This window comes from Macaca fascicularis, chromosome 10 (assembly GCF_037993035.2).
Source record: "Macaca fascicularis isolate 582-1 chromosome 10, T2T-MFA8v1.1".
NCBI lineage: Eukaryota > Metazoa > Chordata > Mammalia > Primates > Cercopithecidae > Macaca > Macaca fascicularis.
The window spans coordinates 35,820,681-35,847,771 of NC_088384.1; the positions used below are offsets into that span (position 1 = coordinate 35,820,681).

The window sequence follows — 27,091 nt, forward strand, 5'->3', positions numbered from 1 at the left end:
GGTGACAGAGCAAGAATCTATCTCAAAAAAAAAAAAAAAAAATTGCAGGGAGAGGGTGCCCTGCGGAACCCCACTTTACTCCAGTAGCAAAGGCACCCTGTGGAAGAGTAGAGGAAGAGATCTGGAGACAGTGAAAAAGACATAGGTTTATTAAGGGGACTTTCACACAGGTGCAGTGGCTGTGGCTGGACATGAGAACCACTACATTTGTAAAAAGCATGCAGCTTCCATCACATTTTCACCTAGCATCCTCGACCTGTTACAGGTGGAAGGTATCCGAGTTCCTGGTGGTGAATCCATACACAACTGAAACAACCTCAATTCTTGCCTCCTCAGAAGAAAGAATTTGAGGGTCATCAGGTAGAAACCATTAGAGGCAAGTTGCAAAGCAGAAGTAAAGTTTTATTAAAAAGCAGGCCAGGAACAGGCGTGGTGGCTCATGCCTGTAATCCCAGTACTTTGGGAGGCTGAGTCGGGTGGATCACCTGAGATCAGGAGTTCGAGACCAGCCTGGCCAACATGGTAAAACCATGTCTCTACTAAAAATACAAGAATTAGCTGGGCGTGATGGTGAGTGCCTGTAATCTCAGCTACTTGGGAGGCTGAGGCAGGAGAATCTCTTGAACCTGGGAGGTGGAGGTTGCAGTGAGATGTGATTGAGCCACTGCACTCCAGCCTGGGCTATAGAGTGAGGTAGTATTTTAAAAAAATGGTTATTAAAAACTTTAGAACAGGAAGTAAAGGAAAGAAGGAAAGCACAACTTGGAAGAGGGCCAAGCGGTCGACCTGAGAAACCAAGTGCCCAGCTTGACCTCTTGACTCAGAGTTTCACAGGTTGGCATCCTTCCAGGATCTTGTCACTCCTGATTCCTTAGCTTGCGGCTCCGAACACACTTTCTTCTTCGAACATAAAGTCATTCTGAGGGTCCACATCAGGTACGGCTGTCGGGTGCCTCTGCCATACAGAGGGGTCCCTCTGGTCCTAGGAACCTGGACTGGACACAGTTGTTTGCACGATTACTCCCCCACCCCTTTTCTCATGCTCGCAAATCCACCTTCTGGGAATGGACCTTAATACTGGAAATGGAGTCCCCAGCATAGTGAAAATAAACACATTCTAGAAACTGACAAGGCCTAAAGGCTTTTTCTCAAATGTTTATGTTTTTTTCTTATTTTCTTTCTTTAAAATTTTACTTGTATATTCCTTTAGTGAAATACTTACATTCTTAAATTAGGATATAGTTCACTGTTTATGAGGCAGCTTTAGGCCACATTTAACAAAAGAAAGAACAAGTAGGATGCAAAAGTTTATACAGTATGTAAAAATCAGTAATTCAGGATGGGCTTAGTGGCTCACACCTGTAATCCCAGCACTTTGGGAGGGGGAGGCAGGAGGATGACTTGAGCCCAGGAGTTTGTGACCAGCCGGGACAACATAATGAGACCAGCCAGGGTCTCTACAAGAAATACAAAAAAAAAAACAAAAAAAAAATTACCCCGGTGGTGTGGCACACACTATCATCCCAGGTACATGAGAGGCTGAGGCAGGAGCATTGATGAAGCCCGGGAAACAGAGGTTGCAGTGAGCCAAGATTGTGCCACTGCACTCCAGCCCAGGTGACAGAGCGAGACCCCATCTCAAACAAAAAAACAAAAGAAAGAAAAGAAAAGAAAAAAATAAGACTAAAGGGTGCCAGAGAAGATGCCTTCCTTTCTCTTTTTTTTTTTTTTTTTTTTTTTGAGTCTCCACCTCCCTAGTTCAAGTGATTCTCCTGCCTCAGCCTCCTGAGTAGCTGGGATAACAGGTGCTCACCACCACACCCAGCAAATTTTTGTAATTTTAACAAAGACAGGGTTTCACTATGTTAACCAGGCTGGCCTCTAACTCCTGACCTCAGGTGATCCGCCCGCCTCAGCCTCCCAAACTCCTGGGATTACAGGCATGAGCCACCACACCTGGCCAATCAACTATTTCTTCAGTTTACGGTTGGTAAGAAAGCAAAGCTTTATCTAAAACCTTGAGATCAGCAGAAGGTGTGTTAAATTTTTACCTGTGAGTGTGATTCCCTCCAGGCCCCTCAGGAAGAAATTTGGAATAAAGAACGCCAGTGAGAGTTCAGTCTTGGGTTCACCCTTATCTGAGGTCGAAGGGAAAGCTGTCAGCATTTTTCATCCTGTGGAGATCTGCACTTCTGAAAACAACTTAGGGACATTTGTCAAGATGTTATCTTTACTTTCTATAGGGGATCAAATATCTTGTGGCTCTAACCGACTTGGGTGGCTATTGTTCTGAGCTATTATTACCTTTTTTCTATCCTTTTTTTTCTTTCTTTCTTTTTTTTTTTTTTTTTTTTTTGAGACGGAGTCTCGCTCTGTCTCCCAAGTTGGAGAGCGATGGCCCAGTCTAAGCCCACTGCACCGTCCACCTCCCAGGTTCAAGCAATCCTCCTGCCTCAGCCTCCTCAGTAGCGGGGAAAACAGGCATCTGTAATCACATCCAGTTCATTTTTCTATTTTCAGTAGACATGGGGTTTCATCATGTTAGCCAGACTGATCTGGAACTCCTGACCTCAGTTGATCTATCTGTCTCGACCTCCCAAAGTGCTGGGATTACAGGTGTGAGCCAGTGCACCCAGCCAATTACTACCTTCTTCTTATCAACTTGCTAATTCACTTCTCAAGAATAGCTAGGTGCCCGGAATTTCCCTTGAAGGCTAATGTGGTTCGGATATGTGCCCTCCAGATCTCATGATGAGATGTGCTTTCCAGCCAGGCACATTGGCTCACACCTGTAATCCCACCACCTCCTCCTCCTCCAATTCCTCCTCCTCCCCCTCCTCCAAGTCCTCCTTCTCCTCCACCTCCTCCTCCTCCACCTCCTCTTCCTCTTCTAACTCCTCCTGCTCCTCCAACTCCTCCTCCTCCTCTGTTTCTTTATCCTCCTCTTCCCCCTCCTTCATTTCTTTTTCCTCCTCCTCCTCCTACATTTCTTTTTAATGCTCCTCCTCCATTTCTTTTTCCTCCTCCTTTTCTTTTTCTTCCTCCATTTCTTTTTCCTCCTCCTCCTCCTCACAGGCATGAGCCACTACACAAGGCCTGGCTGTTTGTTTCTTTCTCCTCCTCCTTCTCCTCCTCCTCCTCCTCCTCTTCTTCCTCCTCACAGGCACCAGCCACCACGACTGACCTGGCTGTTTCCTTTTCCTCCTTTCCTCCTCCTGCTCCTCCTCTGCCTCCCAAATTGCTGGGATTATAGGCCTGAGCCACCACACCTAACTATTTCTTCTTCTTTTTCTTCCTCTTCCTCCTCCTCCTTCTTCACTTAATTTTATTTTTTTTTTGATGTGGAGTCTCGCTCTGTTGCCCAGGCTGGAGTGCAGTGGTGCAATCTCGGCTCACTGCAACCTCCACCTCCTGGGTTCAAGCCTCCCAAGTGTCTGCGATTATCAGCGCCTGCCACCCTGCCCAGTCAATTTTTGTACTTTTAGTAGAGATGCGCTTTCACCATGTTGACTAGGCTGGTCTCAAACTCCTGACCTCGTGATCTGTCCACCTCCGCCTCCCATAGTGCTGGGATTACAGGCATGAGCCACTGTGCCCAGTCCCCCTGGTTTTCGTTTTGTTTTCTTTTTCCATGAAATGGAGTTTCACTATTGTTGCCCAGGCTGGAGTGCAATGGCGTAATCTTCCGTCACTGCAACCTCCACCTCCCGGGTTCAAGCGATTCTCATGCCTTAGCCTCCTGAGTAGCTGGGATTACAGGCACTTGCCACCACGCCCGGCTAATTTTCATATTTTTAGTAGAGACAAGGTTTCTCCATGTTGGCCAGGCTGGTCTTGAACTCCTGACCTCAGGTGATCCGCCCTCCTTGGCCTCCCAAAGTGCTGGGATTACAGCTGTCAGCCACTGCGCTGGGCCTACAGCTCATTTCTTACCACAGAAATCTTTGTGCCTCTCCACAAAACTGCCATCAGGGATGTCCCCAGAAACCATTCATCCCAGGTGCCATGCAGAGAAGAGCTTCTTGTTCTCCTTTTCCCTTTCCCTCTTCCCTCTCACCTCATCTTGTTCATTCACTCATCCCTTTTCCCTTCTCACTTTTAAGCGTTAACCTTTAAAAGCCTGTCTTCCCCTATAAGTAATGTATTGTAACTCCCGCCATCACCATATCCTTCTCCAACCCACCAAACTGCCAAGGGTGTTAAGTCCATAAACTAAGAAGAAATGGGAAACATTCATTGCAAAATTTGCAGCCCGTCAGTCACCCAATGTGACAGCACAGATCTTCTGGTCTTTGAAGACCCATTTTTTTTTTAAGACAGGTGTCACTCTGTCACCCAGGTTCAGGTGCAGTGGTGCAATCACAGCTCACTGCAACCCCCGACTCCTGTGCTCAGGCGATCTGCCTGCCTCAGCCTCCCAAGCAGCTAGAACTACAGGAACACACCACCACACACAGCTAATGTGCTTATTTTTTGTAAAGATGGGGTCTTACTCTGCTTAACAGGCTGGTCTCAAACTCTTGGCTTCAAGGGATCCTCCCACCTTGGCCTCCCAAAGTGCTGGGATTACAGGCATGAGTCACCATGCCTGGTCTGAAGACTTTTAAATGTTGCCATATTCAAGATGTGTTGAAACTCACCTGTGTTTGATGAGCCTGCTTTTTCAAGTGAGTAATATACAACACACTGAAATACCTTCAGCTTCTCAGGCTTTGTACCTTCCTCTGAATAATCAGTGTATCCCAAAAGTAAATCCATAATGAGGTCCAGTTTTTCCTTCCTACTTGGCTATGAAATAGACAAAGAAAAAGGCAAGCTAACCATTTCCATCTCACTGTAGGAGACTCTCCAGTTTGCTTTTTGACTGTATTTGGGAAGCGGGGACCTGACTGATTTCCTACTTCCTAAGCAGAACTTCCTTTACCTAGGAAATCCTCAGCGCGACCTACATGGATTAAACCAGCTTCCTCACTTTGTTTCCAATATTTTTACAACCAAAATATCCAGAAAGGGCAAGGCAACCTGAAAAAATGAGGACGGGTACCTTATCCCATGAGCCAAACTGCCACTTACACTGGTTAGTCATGAAATCGGCAAAATTCCAGATGAGTTCTCCAACCACGTATTTTCTGCATTTTTGATCCAGACCCAGATGGTACTGCTCTAGCAGACTGTTCTGGTCGTCTTCACTGAATATCAGAGATGGACCCTGGAATTCAAGGCAAAGATAATTTAAGAGTCAGAACTGGCAGAATTGTAAATGTTAAATAAAAAATAAAGATCCACTTGATGGTGACGAAAATATCTGACCTCACAGGGGGCTGTAGTGACTGCAGGACTCACTGATGCTAGGGTAAAGACAGCCAGGGAATGATCTAACCCAGAAGAAAATGGAGGTTTAAAAAAAAAAAACAACATGGCCAGGCGTGGTGGCTCAACCCTGTAATCTCAGCACTTTGGGAAGTCTAGGCCAGGCAGATCACGAGGTCAAGAGATCGAGACCATCGTGGCTAACACAGTGAAACCCCATTTCTACTAAAAATACAAGAAATGAGCTGGGCATCATAGTGGGCGCCTGTAGTCCCAGCTACTCAGGAGGCTGAGGCAGGAGAATGCTGTGAACCTGGGAGGTGGAGCTTGCAGTGAGCAGAGATCGTGCCACTGCACTCCAGCATGGGCAACAGCGAGACTCTGTTGAAAGAAAGAAAGAAAGAAAAAAAAAGAAAAGAAAAGAAAAAAAAGAAAGAAATAAAAGAAAGTCATTACTTAGTAACTGCTTTATTTATAAATATAATTTGATATTCCATTCATCTTACTTTTCCATCTCTATCTGCTGGTACAGTCTTAAGGCTGAACTACACGCGAAGTAAAAATATGCCTTGGGACCAGGCATGATGGCCCATGCCTGTCATCTCAGCACTTTGGGAGGCCGAAGCGGGAGGACTCCTTGAGCCTAGGAGTTCAAGAGCAGCCTGGGAAATATAGCAAGACCCCATCTCTACAAACACTACAAAAATTAGCAAAGCATGGTGGCACACACTGGGGGTCCCAGCTACTTGGGAGGCTGAGGTGGCAGGACTGCTTGAGCCCCAGAGGTCAAAGCTTCAGTGAGCTGTGTTTGCATCACTGCACTCCAGCCTGGGTGACAAAGCGAGACCCTATCATAAGTAAATAAATGTATGTATGTATGTATGTATGTATGTATGTATGTATGTATGTATAATGAAATTAAACCAGGCTGGGCATGGCAGCTCAGGTCTGGAATCCCAGCACTTCGGGAGGTCAAGGTAGGAGGATCACTTGAGCCCAGCAGTTCAAGACCAGCCTAGGCAACACAGTGAGACCTAGTCTCTACAAAAAGTTTAAATATTAGCCAGGTGTGGTGACGCATGCCTGTGGTTCCAGCCACTTGGGGGGCTGAGGAGGTAGGATCATTTGAGCCCAGGAGGTTGAGCAATGAGCTGTGATTATGCCACTGCACTCCAGCCTGGGCAACAGAGTAAGGCTGTGTCAAAAAATATATATCTTTAATTAAACTAAATAAATTCAGCTATTCTAGTCATATATCAAGACCTCAATAGCCACATGTAACTAGTGGCCACCATTTCACACAGTGCATATATGGGGCATTTCTATCATTGCAAGGGTTCTTTTTTGAAACAAGGTCTCACTCTGTCCCCCAGGTGGGAGCGCTGTGGTGCAATCATGGCAGAAGGCAGCCATGACCTACTGGGCTCAAACGATCCTCCCACCTCAGCGTCCCAAGTAGCTGGGACTACAGGCAAGCACAACCATAACCAACTAATTTTATTTTTTATTTTTCTTATTTTTTTTGAGATGGAGTCTCGCTCTTTCACCCAGACTGGAGTGCAGTGACATGATCTTGACTCACTACAACCTCTGCCTCCCTGGTTCAAGCAGTTCTCCTGTATCAGCCTCCTGAGTAACTGGGATTACAGGTGCACACCACCACATCCAGCTAATTTTTGTATTTTCTTAGTAGACACGAGGTTTCACCATGTTGGTCAGGTTGGACTCGAACTCCTGACCTCGTGATCCACCCACCTCAGCCTCCCAAAATGCTGGGATTACAGATGTCAGCCACATTGCCTGGCCACAACTAATCTTAAATTTTTTGTAGAGATGGGGTCTATGTTGTGCAGACTGGTCTCAAACTCCTGGGCTCAAGAGAGCCTCTGACCTCGGTCTCCCAAAGTGCTAGCATTCCAGGTGTGAGCCACCACACCCAGCACTGCAGAACCCAGGTCTATCAGTGCTGACCTAGAACCTCTCGAGAGTTTCTTAAGAATTCAGAACTGGGGCCAGGCATGGTGGCCCATGCCTGTAATTCCAGTACTTTGGGAGGCCAAGGCAGGTGGATCACTTGAGGTCAAAAGTTCAAGACCAGCCTGACCACCATGGTGAAACCTACCTCTACTAAAAAGAAAAAAGATTAGGAGAACGTGGTGGTACATACCTGTAATCCAAGTTACTTGGGAGGCCGAGGCAAGAGAATCGCTTGAACCGGGAGGCGGAGGTAGCAGTGAGTCAACATTGTGCCACTGAACTCCAGCCTGGGTGACAAGAATGATCTTCCCTCTCAAAGAAAAAAGAAATCAGAGCTGGTTACCTTTTCAAAGAGGATGAGCAAGGGTGCATATCCACGAGCCACTTCCCCCTTCTTGACTAGTTTGCAGAAGTGGCATTCTGTAAGCAAGATAAATTTAAGGGTGCAAACAGAACAGCACAGTCCACTGTGGGGGGCTGTTCTCTATGTGTCAATGGGAGTCCCAGGAGCTGTGACAAATGAGTGTGAGCTGGCTGGGGAGAGAACAAGGGGCTGGATGGTGTTCAGGAATCCACATGGAAAAAAAAAAACAAAACCGCCAAGATAAAGCAACCTATCTTTGGTGAGGAAGATGAAAAAATGAGAGGGATAAAAATATGAGGACAGGCTTGGAATGGTGGCCAGGGAGGCCAGCCAGATCTCCACACAAAGATTCTGCTGTTAGGCAGGAGGCAGCCTCAGGGGTGAAAGTTTCCTGAAGCAACTCAGGTCAGGACTCACATACAAGAGCCCCAGAGGCTGCAAAAGCACCAGCTCAGCCAGCCAAGAACCCAGGGCCACACCCTTCTGAGACCCAGACTCCAAGTGAGGATCACTGGGATTCAGCCGAACAGAAGGACGTGACAGCTGGAGGACCAATACTTCCCAACACCCTTCCAGCAAGCAGCTGTGGACCTGCCATAGGAGCGGTGACAGGCAGGATGGTGGTCTGGGAAGAAGGATCCCAGACTGGGTGTCCCATAGGACCTGGTTGTGACGATCCCACAGCCAACACTCATGCCCCAGCCAAACCCAAACCCAACAGCTCCCCAAAGCCCTCCATGTAAATAGCCTGTGCACTGCTAAGCAGATACCTCAGGGAACAATCTGATGGCTGTGAAGAAGATGCAGCCTCAACAGGGTTCCACAAGCCTTCTGCAAGCAAAGCCTTCTTTGCTTGGGTGCCTCTTCAAAGCACTAGGGAAGCTCTTAAAAGATACAGGGCCAGGCACAGTAGCTCACGTCTGTAAACTCAGCATTGTGGGAGGCAGAGGCAGGAGTACAGCTTGAGGTTAGGACTTTAAGGACAGCCTGGGTGGAATAGTGAGATCCTGTCTCTACAAAACACAAAAATTAGCATGGCATGGTGGTATATGCCCATAGTCCCACCCACTTGGGAGGCTGAGAAGGGAGGATTCCTTGAGCCTGGGAGGTCAAGGTTGCAGTGCCCATGATCATGCCACTGCGCTACAACCTGGGCCACAGCACAAGATCCTGTTACAATCAAACAAGCAAACAAAAAACCAAAGATGCCTGTCATCTGCCTCATCAAATAAATCCAAATCTCCGCAGGGTGACACAGAGTATTCGCATTTTAAAATATCTCCTCTGCTGAATAAAAGTACAGTAATGGCTGAAAACCACTGAGTTATGTAAATATACTTCCTGTGACTTATTTGTAGCCCTTTCATATCTAACAATTTCTACAGACCCTCTCTGTGGGCTTCAGAAGCCAGAATGGGCAGGGCCAGGTGAGAGGTGTCCTAGCACACTGAGGCTAGAGCACAGCTCCCAGCTCAGGGGGACCCATTTCTGAGGCGAAGGCACCCACCAGGGGCTCCGCCTGTCTTCAGAGGGAAAATCACACCTCAGAACCCCAGAGACCCAAAAGAAAGCTCCACTTCAGCAGATACCTGTCACTGGGCCCTGGAGCGGCAGCCCCAGGAAAAACTGCCATTGCACTGTCAGCTCCCTCCAGCCCTCTCTCAGGTCCCAGCAGGAGGAGGTCTCTGACTAAGCTCAGAGGTCTCAACAAACGGCGGGTTGAAGCTCAGAGGAGTTACTAACAGACCTATAGTTACCTCAAGACTCCACCTGATCAGGGCCAAAAATGAGTCCTGGGAGGGCAGCCAGGAAGAAAGCAGGGCAGAGAGGAAACACAGGGAGAGGGGCCCTGGGACCATGTCAGATACGGAGGGAACGAGGGGAATGAGAGCAGACCTGATGATTATGCTCCCCACAGCCCCTGCATGTCTGTGTCCCCTGAGAATTCAGACTGAGGGGCTCACTCTTACCTTTCACCCGTTCCTGGGCTCTGGCAGGCTGGCCTGCTTCCTGCCCCAGCCTCACCCATTCTCCGCAGTCGTCACCACTGATGTGGGCAAGCTGATGTCTCTGGTTTGCTGGGCTCTCACTCTCCACCCAATGGCACCAAGTTTACTTCTTTGCATATTTTATTTTCTGTGATTAAAAAGGGAAGCAATTCTCACTAACACCATTTCTCAGAGGAGAAAACAGGCACAGGGATGTTCTATGACTTCCTCACGATCACCAAGCTACAAGTGGGAGCTGGGTTTGAATGGAGGTCTACCCATGCTCCTAAATTTGAGCCATCCTCCAAGGAAAGGACAGCACTGTAAAAGCTCAGTGATGGGGCGGGAGTCCTCACTAAGGCCTGACCAGGCTGGAACCCTGATATCCAACTTCCAGCCTCCAGAACTGGGAGAAACATAATTCTGTTTTTGATCAGATCCCCAGGCTATGGCTCTTTGTTGTAACATCCTGAACTAGCCCAGAAGTGCGACTCCATCATCTGTGTCATATACCATCATTCAGAAGGGAGTCACTAACCCCTCAATGCTGTCTTTGTGGATGCTGCCCACCCTAGGCTGAGATGAGGCACAGGATCTGGGTCTAAATAAGACGAGAAGGCACTGGAAGGTACAATGTCAGACGTGGAGGTCTGAATTTCATTTAATCTCAATCTCCACTGTTGTAGAATGACAGACGAGGCCCAGAGCAAAAGTGTCTTCTCCTGAGAACACACTGTGGACCCCAGTCCCACTGGAGTTCTCTTCTATGCTACCTCTCACCCCTTCTTGTATTTCTTCCATCTGTAAGTGTGTGCAGTATCTACAGGGAACACCACACCATGAGTTTTATAAATCTATCTCAAACACACCTCATGAGTTCCCTAGGAAGGAGATGCTAGCATAACCCCCATTGTGCATGCTGGGGAGGCCCCAAAACACCAAAGGAGTTCTCTAGGGTCTCACAATTGCTAAGATAAAGGTTGTTTGACCCAGAACTATCTCCTCAAACCTGGGACCCTGGTTACATCCAGGTCTTCCCAAGGTGCTGAAGGGGCACACTTTGGCATAATGGTGAAAGGTAAGGAGTTGATGGGGGAGAGTGAGCGGCCAGAAGCCCAGTGGGGCCTTTGAGTAGGTCTTATGGAAAGGAGGTGCTTACAGGTTCCATCTTGTGGAACCTACAAGATGTGACCTCACTTCCTTACTGACAGACCCCAACAGAACTTAGAATTCTGGTAACTAGGCACCCATATTATACACACAGCCCCATTTCCAGCTCAGTTGATAGTCGACACTCCAGAGAACAACATGTTCTCCTGCTGTGTCCCAACATGCTGCCGACCTCCTCGTCGCAGGAGAGGCCAAAATGAGACTGTTTCTCGAGAATCTAGACATTGGTACAACCCTCACCCTCGACGCCTCTGGCCCTTTGCCAGAAGGCACCCACAGGTAACACAGGGCCCAGGGCAGGCCTGTCCAGGCCAGGCCTCAACTGTGCCCACTAGGGCAGTGCTGAGCCCCTCCCCATGTGTTTGGGGAAACAGGAGAAGAGGGGCCCTCCCTGGACAGGAGCAGGTAGGTTGTCGGGGGTTGGGAGCCTGGTCAGTATGTCAGGTTCACAGCCCAGACCATGCCTTCAGGATGGGAAGGTGAGTGTCGAGGACACAGTTTGTCTGCTCAGATCTGAATCCCAGGACCTCAAGCTGTCATCTGCCAGAGATCTCAAGCTCCTCTGGCTGGAGGTCTACGCAGATGCTCCTATGTGCCAAATCCTGTTGGGGAAGGGGGTGCCAGGGAGGAGTTCTCATGGGGGTGTCCCACTATGGGGTCAGCCAGGCAGGCCACTGACACCTCTTCGCCTGGCTCACTCTCTTTGCAGAGCTCCACACAGCAGATCAAGCAGGAGCTGTTGGATGGATTCCATTTCTCCATCTTCTTCAAAGAAGGGCAGGGGCCCCCTGCTACCAACCACGGCCAGTGCTGGTCTGGGGTGAGACTGGACACAGAAGGGTCTCCACAGACAGGGATTCCAGAAAACCAGGGTGGGCCCAGGACTCAAACACGAATATGGGGATTCCCTAGGCTCTGTCCTAGGGCTTTCACACTTGAGTGAGCCACTGTCCTCTCCCAAAGGAATCTGGCTGCCATTAGTCCCCAGTGGCAACTTGGTTACAGGCAAAGTCCCTTTCACCTATCAGAGGAAGATCAGAGAAAATCCTTCTGTTTTCACTTGATGCTATGCCAGGAGTATCTCAGCATGTTGCTACAAGGATTGGGTATGATGGTAACATTGTAGCACATACTCATACTGTTATCATTTTAACTCCCCACCCTAAGTGTATGTCCAGCAACAGGCAGCTCCCCTGCCCTGCTGACCTCTTCCAGGACTTAAAATCCAACACTTCTACACAAACAAGATGGGGGGGGGGGGTGGTGATTACAACAAAAGAAGGTGAAGCTACTCTATGCATCTGTGTTGAAAGTGTCATCTCAGAGAACTCATCCCTGCAGACACACCAGGCAGCTGCTGCACTCTTGCATGTCACTGTAATATTCCTTAAGGGAGGCCATGCTCCACAGCGGGTCAGCCTCTCAGTGCTGGTGGAGCCTGTCGTGATAAAATTCCCTTTCTAGGCAGCCTTTCTACAGGGAGCATAATCCTATGTGTGTCCTAATAGGCTGGAGCAGTTTGCCAGGGCTGCCATAACATGTACGCTGACTGAATGGCTTAACCACAGAAATCTGGTTCCTCACAATTCTGGAGACTGGAAGCCCAATGTCAAACTGTCAGTCTGGGGTGGTTTCTCTGGGCCTCTCTCCTTGCCTTGGAGATGGCTGATTTCTATCTCAGTCATGACAGGGTCTTCTCTTGAATTTCTCTGTGCACTGACCACCTCTCCTTGTAAGAAGCGCAGGCCTATTAACTTAGGGGCCACCCTAATGAACTCACTTCTCCTGAATTACCTCTTGGAGAACTCTGTGTCCAAACACAGTCACATTCTGAGTCTCTGGGGTTGAGAATAGAAACAGTTACATTTGGGGGAGGGGACACAATTCAACCCATAAAATACACAAATCCCCTGCGGAAGACACACACCCGGGAAAGGGAAATCTGGGTGAAAGGATCTGCAGATAGCAAGTTTCAACAGGTGTAGCCAGTTGACTTTCCAAAAGGGCTCCAGCTGCTCACAGGGTCACCAGCAGCCTCTGAACGTAGCTGCTTCTTTGAACACAACCTCCCCTGAATACTAACATGTTCTTAACTTTCTGTCAATCTGCTGTCTGTGTGGCAGAGAGAATCACCTTGTTTCATTTCCACTTTAAACCATACATTTCCGTAAGCTTTCCCGCTTTCAATACCTGCCTGCGTTTTCTCTTCCACGAGTCGCCTGGCAGATCCTGGGCCTTGGGATGCGCTTCCTCCCACCCTGGAGTCTTCCGGCACTTTCCCCTTGACCGGGGCTGGGATGGCCGTAGCTGTTTCTCCAGACTCACATTCATGTTAAAGAACAAAAACAATCATATCCCTTTAAGTCAAAGGGTTCTTCTAGAGCATCTTGTCCGGTGTGCTGTCACTAAAATAAGGAGGGGATGAGACCTCCCCAGACCCTTCCCTTCCATATAAGAAGCAGAGCCTCAGGTGGCCTAGAGGGAATTTCATCCAGTCCTCCCTGTGGAAGGTGCTCTCTTCTGACCCGGGTGCTGCTGAGCAAGCATCTGACATCCAAAAGCCCGCGTCTCCTCTTCTCCACCATGAGGGTGATTTTTGAGGAGTGCAGGGATGATGCTCTTCATGCAGGCTGTTGATACAGAGGGTGCTGTTGCCCCACAGCTCACATTCACCATGCTGATGCCTTGAAGGCATGAATCATTTTATCCTTCCCCATCCTCACATGCAATTTTACCTTGAAAGCCTAGAACCCTTTTCACCATGGGCACCCAGGTTCTCCACATGCACAAGTCCCTGAAGGGTTGATGCTTCTTGGTGTGAGTTCCAGATCCCGATCCTCTGGTGGTTCATGGTGTTACCACTGACTCTCATGTCCCTCCTTGTCCCCCTAGTATGAAAAGGAGATCTGCAGGATGCCAACTTTCCAGCCCAGCACAAGGGAGAAGCTGTTGGAGTCCCTGGTTCCAGCCTTTCTAACTAAACCCATCTCCTCCTATGCCACCTGCCTGGGTCCCTCCTGGGACTTTATCACCGTGCCACACTTTTTGGAACTACTGGTTAGAAGGTGAGTGTCCATCCCCTCCAAGGCACCGAGGTGCCTCTGTCCCCTACTGGCTGTGTCTTGAAGATGCACCTCTTGGAGCCTCAGTTGGCTACTCTGGAACAGGGAGTAATGAGAAGATGAACCTCACAGGGTTCTTGTAGGGACTGAATGATCTAAGACACAGCAAACAAAGGGGTCCCTAGAGCCTAAAACTCTGGACAATCTGCTGTGGGTGCTGTGATTCATGTTTATTACTTTTCTCTTCCCCCTCACTGAAGCAGCTCTCAGCATTCTGCCACAATGGCCCATCTCTCTTCCTGTTTGGAAAGGCACATAGAAAGCAAGTCTGCAATGGCATTAGTAAACGATGTCTGAGTTTCCTTCTGGCTGGACTTTCTCCTTGATACAGACAGAAGTGGGGTCCCTTCATGCTGAGAAAGGAGCCACAGGCCCTCTCTGACATCTGGAGAGGCTCACTGAGTTTCTCCAATGGTTGGGGTTCACTCATTCAACACATACATACAAAACACTTCATTTGTGCATCGTTCTTCTTGTGACTTGGCATAATTTCATAAACAAGGCAGATGACCATCCCTGGGCCTCAATTCTACCCAGAGTCAGGTGCTCACAGTAGACACAATAAACAAATGGTATCTTCAGAATGTTAGAGGTGAAACCCTCATGGCCTCCTCTACGTATGGTGGCATCCTCCCAGATCCTGACAAGAATGACGGAGCCCAACAAGTATCAACTGGGGGGACTTAGGGTTCTGAAGGGCCTCTTCACCCACAAAACATGGGGGGAAATATGTGGACTCTCGCTGGGGAGAGACTAAAGGAGCCCTGGGGTTCATATGTCTTGTAATTCCCACAACAAGGCTGACATCTGGGGACTTCCCCTGCACGAGGCAAATAGTGAGTTCTGTAAATGGAGACTTAGGTCCCTTGCAAAGGAGACGTGAGGTTGAGGTCACAACTGGCCACTGAGAGACCCATCCCCAGCACCGTGCCTTCCCAGCTCTCCCTGTCCTCCTCCACCCAACATCTGCCCCTACCCTCCTCACCCCAGGACCAGAGCTGGAGCTTTAATGAGCAAGCTGCTCACAAATCTGCCTGGAGCTGCAGTCTTGAGTGCCCAGGTGCACAGTGCTGTGCTCCAGGGCCATTGGGAAGAGAATGTCAGTGGGACGCTGGGGCGCAGAAGGGTCCGTACAGCCCTGCTACATGGCCAGGTCTGCCCCTTCCAGGACAGCACTGATGGCTTGGGGTAGGGTGGGGCTGTCCTCTACACAGGCAGCAAGAGGCCAGGGACCCAGAACCACACAAGGGTGCCCTGGAGGGTTGTGTGGGAGAAGGCCAGGCCTCTGACTCAGCTGTCCACTCCATCACCAGCACCACCGGCTCCATTTTGTTCACCTGGCCCCCTGAAAACCCTTCAGTTTGCTGCCAGGCCCTGCAACGGTCATCTTTCTGGATAAAGCTGGCCTTCAGGACCTTCACCTGGCCTGGACTGGGCTTGGAGGACCATCAGGGAATTGTCCTAGGCCAGTTGGTGCTTCCGGAGCCCAAGGAGGCCAAGCCAGATGGTGAGAAGACTTTCCAGGGCTGGTGTTTTCGGGGTACAATTCCCTTAATTTCCATCCAGTCATTTCTATACTTGGAAATCCCAGTGAGGAGTGACTGGAATGGTGACCTTTTCTCCTTTTCCAGATCCTGCTCCACCTCCTGGGCAACACGCATTAACAATCCTGGCCCTGGAGCCAGCGCCACCACTGCTGGCGGAACTGCCGCCTGCTCTGGAGCCAGAGTCACCTGTAGCCCTGGATGCACAAGGATATCGACATTCAACACCAGCACCAGCACCAGGGGAAGGGCCCCCTCCAGGAACAGTGCTGGAGCCACAGTCAGCCCCAGAGTCACCCTGTCCCTGTCCCGGGACTGTCAAGAGCCAACACACTGAGGAGCGGCCTGACATCACCACCTTCCCTCCCAGGCTGCTGGCAGAGCAGCTGACCCTCATAGATGCGGTGAGCAGCTGGGCTTTGCAGGCTGTGCGTCTGGCACCAGCTGTCTCAGACCAGCCTCTCCCTGAAGAGCAGCCAATGCCCTGGGTCCAGTTTCAGCCCCACTTCTTACCAACCATGGGATCTGGATGAGTTTCCTCACCCACAAGCCTTCCCTGTCTGCATGTGGACAGCAGAGATGGGAAATCACCCGTGCCAGTTGCACAGAGTGACTGTGCAGACTGAATGACGGGGGATGGACAAAGCAGGACAAGGCAGGTGATCAGTGAGGGGCAGGCAGGGCCATGGGTCACTCACCCAGCTGCTCAGGAGCCTCACTACCCTCAGCACTAATTAGGTATCTCATGCATATTAGATTCTATGGCAGACACCCAAACAGAGCCCAGTGTTGCAGCTGCTGCAAGGAAACTGCACCGGTATGGAGAGAAGGAGTAGAGGGCTGATTGGGATGGGAGGAAGTAGAGGCCTCAGGATGGGCAGGCCTGAGCCACCTTCTAGTTCTTGGAGTGAGAATGGCCTGGAAGAAAACGTCACTCTCACTTTCCACCCTTGTTGGGTTCTGGGCCATGATGCATTCAGGGCCCTCGGTGGGCAGAAAACCAAATGCAGGGACTCCCACAGGTCTGGAGCATATTTTAAAGCTTTCTCAGCTCCAGCTCTGTTCATGCCAGAGACTGTGGATGACTGTGAGCTCACTTCCTGCCTGGGACTCTGGGTGACTCTGAGCTGGGCTGTGCTGTGTCCGTGACGCTCTCCTCCTCCCCCAAAGGAGCTGTTCAAGAAGGTGGAACTCTACGAATGCATGGGCTCCATCTGGGGCCAACGACATCAGAAGGGGAGTGAGCATGTGGCACCCACAGTTTGTGCCACCATTGCACACTTCAACAGGCTCACCAACTGTGTCACCACCTCCTGCCTCGGGGACCACAGCATGAGGGCCCAGGACAGGGCCAGGGTGGTGGAGCACTGGATCAAGGTGGCCAGGGTAAGCCATGGTTGGGCCTTGGGATTCCCTCTCTCAAAATGGGGAACTGCCTCTTCTCCGCCATCGGCTTTCAGGATTGGCATCTGTATCTCTAGCCTGAGCCCTGCACATCCCCTAAGCCCTTCTTCCCAGAGCTTCCCTGACCTTGACCCCCATGGCCCAGTAGTGGCTGCTCACTTCTGACCTGGGACCTTCCTTGGGTTGAACTGAAATCTTCCTAGATGAGTGACATTCACTCAGCCCCAGGTGTACCCTCCTGAGGCTCCCTGGGCCTCTGCTTCATTCAGGAAGGGAGATCTCAGCAGAGAGGGCTGAGGCTGAAGTGGGTCAGACTCCAACTCTGGACCTCACAGCTCACTCTTCCCTCTCCAGGAGTGCCTACGCCTCAACAACTTCTCCTCAGTGCACGCCATCGTCTCTGCTCTGCGCAGCAACCCAATACATCGGCTACACAAGACGTGGGCAGGAGTGTCCAGGTGAGGAGCTCCCTCCACGGGAGCACCAGAGTTGACCTAAGGACCCATAGGTCTCCCCATGTGCCCTCAAAAACTCTGAAAGGTTCTTGGAGAACAGGGACGTTGGAGGTAGGGATGGGCTGGTGGGTGTGCTCACTAAGCTGCCCTGGACTCCTAGGCAAGGATTTCTAACTCAGGAGGAAGGTTTTTTAACCATCAGGAACAGACTGGAGCCAATTGGAGGCTTTCAGGTATTTGTACCCAGCAGTGTAACTGTGTCCAGCTGGAAGCTAACTGTGAACACGCAGGGGCTCATGTGAAGTGGAGATGGGCCAGGGGAGGAGCATGACAGTCCCACCCTGGTCCTCTGGAGCCCTTGTCATCAGATGACCCCACTGGAAACTCTCACGCAGGAAGCCGAGATTCATTGAGTTTTCAAACAAAAGGGATTGGAACTCACAAATCTCCCAAGTGATTCCCAAATTTACCCTTTTTTCTTTCCTCTGTCAATAGCAAGAGCACAAAATATCTAAAAGAACTCTGCAAAAAGGACACTGCAGTGAAGAGGGACCTGCTGATCAAGGTACAATGGAGTCTGGGAGATGCGGCACAAGTGTTTAAGGGTCAGAGAAAAGAGTGAGTTTGGAAGGGCATTGGACCCGGTGTGCAGTGGTTATTTTGTAATGTTTTGACTTACCTACAAAAAGTGCACTTGAAAAATTCCCTCCAGGCCTACTTTGGGCAAACAGGAGGAAAGGTGTGTGGGTCCATGGGCGCGTGGGGGCACGGGGACAGCAGGTCCTGGAAATGGGATGTGGCAATGGCTGCTGGGCTTCTGAGTGGGGGTGATGAGCTGCAGCATTAGCAGGGCTCTGGCTCCCATGCTGGTCAATGCTGCTGGCATGGAGCTTCCTCCAGGCTGGCGGGTGGTCATTGTAGGTGGGACTTTCTTCCTTCCTCAAACTGGGAGCAATTCCTCAGGAAGCCAGGCCTCTGCTGCTGCATCTGTCTGCAGCGCACCTCCATGGGCAGGGACTGCAGCCCACACTGGGGGAAACAACAACAGAGGAAGCTCATGTGCCAGGGAGTCCAGTAGACTGCCCAGCTATGGGTACCAATGGGCAAACTCAGGACACATGTAGGTGCTTGCTGGGACTCCCCGCTCTGCGCTTTGCAGACATCTGAAAATGGTCGTGTCACAGGATTCTCAACAATTAGCAGTGACAAAGGCTCATGACAAGTATCTGGGGGATCCATGCATTCCTAGGGGATCCTCCCCAACCAGATCTCCGAAACTCCATGCAAATGAGAAGGCAACATGCCACCCCACCCAGGATTCTGGAAAACCCTGCCATATCCGTCAGAGATGTCGCCTCAGGAGGCCACATCCTGAGTGGAGGAAGAGAGAGTTCTGTGCATGGAACTCCCCTGGGGGATCACTGATGAGGCCAAACCGTGGATTTGGCATGGCGCAAACCGTTTGTGTGGCAGAGACTCTGGTGGGGCTCAGATACGCAGGAGCCATTTAACCAGGTCTCCTAAAATGCCCTGTCCCTTTCCCATCACGACTCTGCAAGGCTGGAGTCCTAGACACTCAGAGACTCCAGAGAACAAGACCCTGATGGGTGGTGGTGCTGGGATGTGGGGTGAAGGCAGCCGAGACGGAGCCTCCAGTAGGGGGAGGAGGTGCTCTCTCTTTTGGGGCCCTGGGGAGTCACTGCCCACTCTTGGTCTCTGTTTCTTTATCTGGAAAATGAAGGGATGCTGAGCCTGTAGTGCGGGCCTCACAGGGTGGAAATGAGGTTCGAGAAAAGAAAGCAATTGGAGGGTGCTCCTGAATGGTTCTTCCTCAGAGGGATGAGGGGTAGAACAATGACAACAGCTACAGGAAACAGTACTCAGGAGGCCCTGTGAGGTAGCTGTGGTTTTCATGGCTCTTTACAGAAGAAGAAACAGTCTCAGGGAGGCCTGGCTGTATGATTGGGTGACACACACAGGGAGTGTGGAGCTGGCCAGTGGTATGAACACTGTGCCAGGTGACTCACGCCAGTCCCTGGGGTTCCAAGTGTGGGGTGGCTGGGGTATAACTGGGGGAAGGGAAGACAGCCTCACTGTCCCTGTCCCTGACACCTGGCAGGCGGGGAGCTTTAAGGTGGCCACCCAGGAGAGGAACCCCCAGAGAGCCCAGATGAGGCTACGGAGGCAGAAGGAGGTGAGTGAGACTGTGGCATGGAGGGACCGCAGGGGATCAGAGGACAGGGCTCTTTTCCCCACCAGCTGGAGACCTCCGTATCAAGACAGCGGGGGCTTCCTCCCCAGCCCTGTCCTCCTATGGCCACTGGGCCTGGAAAACCTCCATTGGAGAGACCAGAGCAAGGGTCTGGGAAAGCAGGACTCAGAGTGGATGTGGGGAAGGGTAAGGCTGGGACCACAGGCGCTTGTGACTTGTTAAAATCCCACCATAGAGGTAACTAGGAGTGATTGCCAGACTTGGAGGTCAGCTGGAATAGAGGAGGCAGAGAATTGGGAAAGGTAGCTGAGGGTCTTTGGCTGCTACAACTGGGAGACCTGGGGAGGGGGGTTCTGGGAGACAGGGGCTGATGGGATTTCATGGGACAGGGCCTTGGGCAGGCACCTCAGGGTCAATACTCATCACCACTACCCCTCCCACCTCCCCACCCCTCCATGGCACAGGGCGTGGTCCCCTTCCTGGGGGATTTTCTGACTGAGTTACACAGGTTGGATTCGGCCATCCCGGATGATCTGGATGTGAGTGAGCCTGGGGCAGGCTGCTTGGGAACCAGGATCCTGAGGCTTGGGAGGAGAGGGGCCTGGACGGAGCCCTTAGATCTCAGCCCTTGGAAAACCTCCTCTCCTGAGAGTCTCACAGCTGCTCCTGTGGGAGGGGGTGCCAGGCCCATCTCATTACCTCTGACTGACAGAGGCTCCATGGCAGTCACCAGCCCCTATCCCTGAGTGGTGAAGCTGCAGAGCTGCCTGACTGCAACGATGCTGAGCTGTGGGCTGAGCTGGACTCAGCCTCTCCCTAGGGTAGTCCCATAATAGGAGGGTGAAATTGAGCCTTTCCAAGGGCAGGCAATTCCAGGGTCACTGAGCACTTTCTTTCTACGAGAGACCTCAGTTTCTCTGTCTGTCATCTCAGAGGGTTGGGGCAGAAGGTCCCTGAGCCTCAGCTCCCATGACCCCTGCCCTAGAGCCCAGAGCCCGAGGCAGGTTCAAGTTCTATCATGTGCACATCCCCTAACCCTGGTGGCCCTGGCAGTAGTGCAGCATGGGAAGGGATGGGGTGGGGCTGTTGTGGGCCAGGGACCTTTCTGATGGGCTCTATCTGACTTCCAGGGCAACAGCAACAAGAGGAAGAAGGTGAACAGCTGGGGCATTCTCGTTGGATGAGGTTGGGGATGTGGACGTCACAGTCCACCCTGGGCAGGACACTCCCTGGCTCCATCCTCTACATCTTAGGTTTACTGGGAGGGTTTGACACACACAGGAGGAGGAGGAGACCTATCCCAGTGGAGAGAGTGGGAAAGGCACTGGAATCAAAGACAAGTTCCTGCAGGAGGGACTGTTCACATCCAACTCTGAGAACAGGCTGGGGGCTGCATGGGGCCCCTTCACAGAATGGCCCCAGGGACCAGCCCCTTCTCCCTGCCTGCCAAAGGTCCCCTCAGTGTCTTCCACCCAGGCCCTGTCAGCATCCTGTCCTCTGTCTCTAGGAGGTCCGAGTTCTGCAAGAAATGCAGCTGCTCCAAGTGGCTGCCATGAATTACAGGCTTCGGCCTCTGCAGAAATTTGTCACTTGTTTCTCAAGAATGGAGCAGCTCAGTGAAAAGGAGAGGTGAGGGCCTGGCACATGGGCAGAGGGTGGGAGAAGGCTCTCCATTTTTTTTTTAAATGTGGTCTGGCTCTGTCGCCCAGGCTGCACTGCAGTGTCACCATCTCTGCTCACTGCAACATCTGCCTCCTGGGCTCAAGCCCTTCCTCAGCCTCCCAAGCAGCTGGCACTACTGCTATCCACCACCGTGTGCGGTTGTTCTCCTGTTGTTGTTCTGGTACAGGTGGGGTTTCACGATGATGTCCAGGCTGGTCTCAAACTCCTGGCCTCAAGCAATCCACCCACCTCAGCCTCCCAAAGTACTGACAGTAAAGGTGTCAGCCACCCCACCTGGCCTAGAGGAGGCTCTCCTGTGGACAGCTGCAGAGAGCCTATGGCCATGACTCCACCACCAGCATCAAGCCCTGTTGCATGGGGACTGCTGGGGACCCAGGATTCCAGTTGGGCAGGCAATGAGAAGGGACCCGATGTGTGGCTCATGGTGGCCTCACAGCTGCCTCTCTGTCCTGCAGCTACAAGCTGTCCTGTCAGCTGGAGCCCGAATCCCAGTAGGCGGGAAACATCCTGCAGTGGCTGGGGCCCTATTGGGATGCTGGCCAGAACACTGGCTCTGCATCATCCTTCACCCAGACCCGAGACACCAGGAAATCACATCTAGGTGGCTGGCAGCTCAGCTACATCTTGACCCCGCTCCTCAATACCAGATACTCCTGCTGGCCAGGATCAGGTCATGGGACTTTTGCATGTCAGGCAGGAAACCATTTTATGTTTATTTTCTTTAGTGTATAAGTAACGGTTTTTTTCTTAGCTTTTGTTAAAATAAAATTTTAAAACACTATTCAGAATGTTCTATAGTTGTTGGAATGAGAACAGTAACTCCAGTGCAGTAACTGTATACCAGTCTTTAGGATTCATCGTCTAGCATGTCAAATTGAGGCTATGGCTGAACAAGTCATGGAATAGCGTTCGCGTTACACCTGCCAACCGTTTAACGTTTTCCTTCTTTATTCAAATTAATTATTGCTAACTCTGTTTAAGGAAAACAAAAAATAAAACAAACAAACAAAAAAACACTGAAAAACCACAGTATGTCACCCAATCTATGTCACTTGTTCTACTGACCAATTACTCTCAAACCTAAATTCTAGTTAAATTCAAGTTCCACTGGGTTACTCTACTTTTTTAAGTTGTAAATATTTAATGAATCACTTAAATATTTACTGAAGGGCTGGAGATGGGAGGTATTTATGCAAGTGGTAGGGCTGGCCTTCTCCAGAAGTCCTGTGCACAAGGGAGCTGGCCATGAGTCTCCAGGAAATACAGATAACCTTTTCCCACTATGGATCTTCCCAGTCTTTCTGACACCTCTCCCCTAAGGGAACATCAAGGAAGGAGAGAATTGTTTGAACCCAATATCTAAAGGATGTCCCACAGCTTAATTTGAACACAAGAACACAAGCCCCATTGTGGTATATCAGACAAAAACAAGTCAAAGAAATCAACATTTCAGGGTCTGAAATATGATACCCCCAAATCAACACAAAATAAACACTTCAATCCAGTCCTGGAGCCACAAAGCTCCTATAAGAAAAGTGGGAGTTTATTGCAGCAAAACTTGTGTCTATGCATGCAGTTTGCAAAAAAGAAAGAAAACAACAGCAAAAAGTATCTATGGCAGCAAACCCTTAGGCCATGCAATTGATTTGGCATTACTTTTTCTTTCTTATTTTTTGTTCTTTTTGGATGGGACACAAAAATCACTGCTAACAAATATAAATACAAACACACGGGACTATACATCATTTGAGAGCGTCTGCATGGGAAAGAGAAACAATGAACCATTAAAGAAGGCATCCTGATGAGTTCATGTCCTTTGTAGGGACATGGATGAAGCTGGAAACCATCATTCTCAGCAAACTATCGCAAGAACAGAAAACCAAACACCGCATGTTCTCACTCATAGGTGGGAATTGAACAGTGAGAACACTTGGACACAGGAAGGGGAACATCACACACTGGGGCCTGTGGTGGGTCCGGGGGTTGGGGGAGGGATAGAATAGGAGATATACCTAATGTAAATGATGAGTTAATGGGTGCGGCACACCAACGTGGCACATGTATGCATATGTAACAAACCTGCACGTTCTGCACATGTACCCTAGAACATAAAGTGTAATAATAATAAAAAAAAGAAGGCATCCTACGCATTGAAAGAAAGTTCAGCAGAAACATATCTGTGAAAGGGATTGCAATCTAACATGTATGAGAAACTAACACTACTCTGGGAAAATGAACAAAATCTAATACCCAAGCTAAAACTGGGCAAAGAACCTCAACAGGCACATCTGAAAAGTAATCACGAAATTGACTGACAGGTCAAAGAGAAGCTGCTCAACTTCACTAATCATCACACACATGTCTAAGTGCAAACCACACTCAGATACCTCTCACTCTAATTAGGATGAAACTTACCAAAAACAAGAAAAATCCCATACATTCGCAGGCAGTGGCCAATGTAGAAGTGCAGAAAAAGAGATTTTATACACTATTGGTGGGAATGTACATTACTATACACATGAAGGAAAACAGTTGAAGGTGCCTTAAACATTTTACAACTACCCGTTCACCTAGGAATACCACCACTGGTTACACACAGAAAGCGCATGAAATCTGTTATGTTGAAGAGATATCGGCCTTCTTATGGCAATTGTAGCACTATGCACAATAGCGAAGGTATCCAATCAACCTACCTGTTCATGCATAGATAAAGGGATAAAGAAACTGCGGTACACAATGGAATCCTCCTCGGCCATAGAAATTCATGAAACCATGTCATCTGCAACAACGTACAGAAACCTGGAGGACATGATTTTCCATGAAATGAGCCAGGAAGAGAGAAATAAACACGGCATGATTCCATGCCTATGAGAATGAGATCAACTTTGTCTCTAAACGACTTTATCTCCTAGTAGAACATTTCATAGTAGTGAAGAGAGCCTGGGGGTTGGGGAGGCAGCACAGGAACTGGGAAATGGATGCAATGTTACACTCAGATGACAGGAATAAATTCAGCTGTTCTACTCCACAGCAGGATGTCTAGAGTTAACTGTATCCTACCATATTTTCCAAAAAAGGCTGAAAAGAAGGATTCTGAATATTGTGACCACAGAGAACTAATAAATAATAACTACACAAGGTAACAGAGATAGTCAGTCAATCCCTTGCTTTCATCATTACACAAGGTACATATACATGGATTAAAATGTCCCGCTCTACTCTTTAATTGTATAACTATACTAGAGAGCAAATTGGTTTTAAAGACATAGAAATAAACAATGCTGAAGTTCATGTGAGACCAGGAAATGCCCTGCATTTCCAAAGAACTTCTAAGAAATCCAAACTACATTGGATGCATGACACTCCCTGATGTGAAATTGCACTCAAACTCTAGGGACCTGCTTCCGCATGGATGAGTGGAAGAGAATAGAGAACCTGTAAACCCACACACTTCATACCACCTGATGCTGGATGAAATACACAATGATGAGTAATGGGGAAAGAACTCCCTTTTCAATAGTCTTGGGATAAATGGCGAGCCATATGCAGAAGAGTAAGTAACACTAGGCATCTACTTCTCACCATGTATCAAAGTTCACTCAGATGAATGAAAGATGTAAGTGGAAGACCTCAAAGTACAAAAATCCTACAAGAGACCCTAGGAAATACCCTTCTTGACATCAGCTTTGACAAAGCATTTATATGCCTAAGACCCCACATGACACTGCAACAACAGCAATAATCGACATGTGGGACCTAATACACTAAAGAGCCACCACACAACACAAGAAATTACCCACAGAGTAGACAGACGACATACAAGATGAGAGAAAATGTTCCCAAACTATGCACCAGACCAAGTTCTAATATCCAGAATCTACCTTAAAGACCTTACACAAATCAATTAGCAAAACCACCCTCATAATTAATAGGCAATGGATATAAACACAGACTTCTCAAAAGATGATGATGAGCAACCAACAAATTGAAAATATGCTCAACCTAATTATCAGAGAAATAGAAATCAAAAGCACAATGTAATCTATCTCACGCTGGTCAGAATGGGGATAACTCAGTTAAAAAACAAAAAAAGGCACTGCTGAGGCAGCAGAGAAAGGGGACACTGGTCCACTTTTGGTGAAAATGCAAAGTAGTTCAGACACCATGGAAAGCACTTTGGAGAGACTGCTCAAAGAACTTGAACCAGAACTACCATCTGACCCAGCAATCCCACCACTGGGGTATACACAGAGGAAAAGAAATCCTTCTCTCCAAAACACACATGCACACAAATGGTCATGGCAGCAGTATTTACAATGGCAAACACATGAAATCAGCCTAGGTACCCATCAACAGTGGATCAGAAAAGGAAAATGTGCTACACATATACCACAAAAAACTAGGCAGCCATTAAAAAAAAAGAGAGAGAAGGAAATCATGTCCTTGGCAGCAACATGAAAGGAGCTGGAGGCCTTTATCTAAAGAGAAATAAGGAAAAAACAGAACACCAAATACCACATGTTCTCACTTATAAGGTGGAGCTAACATTGAATACACCCTACCGTAAAAGTGAAAACAACAGACACTGGTGACTGTCCGATGAAAAAGGATGAAGGCATGAGGTATGTGCCGAAGACCTACCTGGTGGGTACACCCACTGGCTGCATGATAAGGTTGCTTGGACCCCAAGTCTCAGTGTCATGGAATATACCAAAGACAGTAACTAATCTGCATTTGTACCCTTTAGTCTATAATAAACATAGAAATTATGTCACAAAATACAAACTTAGAAGCTAAAAGCATGAATGAAAAACACAAACTTTTATAATTATCCAAACAATCTTTTATTGGCATAAACTAAGAAAGTGGACAGAATGAGTAAACCAAATATTCAACTCCAATTTACATATAGTGAACACGTTTTTCAAAAGAACACAAAAAAGATGCAATCGGAAAAAAAGAGCTTGTCCAATAGATGATTTTGAGCAAACTGAATATTCACATACAAAACACTGAAATAGGACCCTTATGTCACGCAACACAAAAATCAATGCAAAATACATTAAAGACCTAAAACTCAATTCTGAAACCACAAAACTCCAACAAGAAAACATAGGGTGTGCATTATTTTAGAAAAGAAATCCATACATGTAGGCTGCTAAAGGTATTTAAAAACATTAAACCAAAGGAAACACTCCAAGAAAACACCGATAGACAAGGTAATGGATTGGCATTTTCACTGAAAAGCTGGAGACCCGGTTCCACAGAACAGTGGAACACATTAGAAGACCCAGATATAAACCTGCACACCTGAAACCATCGATATTTGAAAAAAAAATCAACAAAAATAAGCAATGGAGAAAGGACTCCCTATCAGCAAGTGGTCCTGAGATAAGTGACCTAGCTAGATGCAGAAGAAATACCACTGGGCCCCTATGTCTCACCATGTACAGAAAGCAACTCAAAAGGAATCAAAGATTGAAAAGTAAAACGCTGGGCTGGACACAGTGGCTCATTCCTGGAATCCAAGCACACTGGGAGGTCGAAGCAGGCGGATGACTTGAGGTCCTGGAGTTTGAGACCACCCTGGCCGACATGGTGAAGCTGATGTCTAAGAAAAAAACAAAAGTTAGCTGGGCGTGGTGGCACGTGCCTGTACTCCCAGCTACTCAGGAGAATGAGGCAGAAGAATCACTTGAACCCAGAAGCTGGAAGGTGCAGTGAGCCGAGATCACTCCATTGCATTCCAGCCTGTATGAGAGAGTGAGACTTGGTCTGTAAATAAATACATAAATACATAAAAATCCAATACCTGAAACTATTAAAAAAAATCATGCATGAGAATCTAGCAAATACCCTTCT

The 27,091-nt window shown here is 48.9% G+C and overlaps 2 protein-coding genes, 2 long non-coding RNA genes and 1 pseudogene across 20 annotated transcripts in view; 3 read left to right on the top strand and 2 right to left on the bottom strand.

Annotated features, from left to right (window-relative positions):
* Positions 1–27,091, top strand: part of LOC102125700 (phosphatidylinositol 3,4,5-trisphosphate 3-phosphatase TPTE2-like) — a 347,382-nt pseudogene that overhangs the window by 253,894 nt on the left and 66,397 nt on the right.
* On the bottom strand, positions 127–4,782 carry LOC135965497 (uncharacterized). 3 transcript variants are annotated; one of them, XR_012418371.1, is made up of 4 exons: positions 4,641–4,782; positions 2,305–2,485; positions 2,052–2,202; positions 127–995 (listed from the first exon to the last, which is right to left on the bottom strand). It is a non-coding gene; the product is annotated as an uncharacterized lncRNA (long non-coding RNA). The 3 variants fall into 3 exon arrangements; XR_012418370.1 differs by lacking the exon at positions 4,641–4,782 and having other exon boundaries at positions 2,052–2,138; positions 2,305–4,189; XR_010578498.1 differs by lacking the exon at positions 4,641–4,782 and having other exon boundaries at positions 2,305–4,189.
* LOC102124692 (putative inactive beta-glucuronidase protein GUSBP11) overlaps positions 5,074–27,091 on the bottom strand; it is a 60,860-nt gene continuing 38,842 nt past the window's right edge. For 12 of the 14 annotated variants that reach the window (XR_012418361.1, XR_012418358.1, XR_012418360.1 and 9 more), the window contains one exon: positions 13,004–18,363. The gene's annotated coding sequence lies outside the window, so the exon portion shown is untranslated. Of the gene's footprint in view, positions 5,210–7,477; positions 7,600–8,421; positions 8,665–9,621; positions 9,788–12,999; positions 18,364–27,091 lie in introns of those variants that run through there. The other 2 variants (XR_012418367.1, XR_012418368.1) reach the window with 1 other exon arrangement.
* On the top strand, positions 16,651–17,956 carry LOC135965494 (ral-GDS-related protein-like). The gene is made up of 3 exons (XM_065522571.1): positions 16,651–16,861; positions 17,234–17,337; positions 17,830–17,956. The coding sequence occupies exons 1-3, from the start codon at positions 16,679–16,681 to the stop codon at positions 17,954–17,956; spliced, it is 414 nt and encodes a 137-aa protein (XP_065378643.1). The 5' UTR covers positions 16,651–16,678.
* Positions 19,365–22,010, top strand: LOC141407789 (uncharacterized). Of its 2 annotated transcripts, XR_012418374.1 has the most exons (3): positions 20,675–20,700; positions 21,054–21,175; positions 21,685–22,010. It is a non-coding gene; the product is annotated as an uncharacterized lncRNA (long non-coding RNA). The 2 variants fall into 2 exon arrangements; XR_012418373.1 differs by having other exon boundaries at positions 19,365–21,175.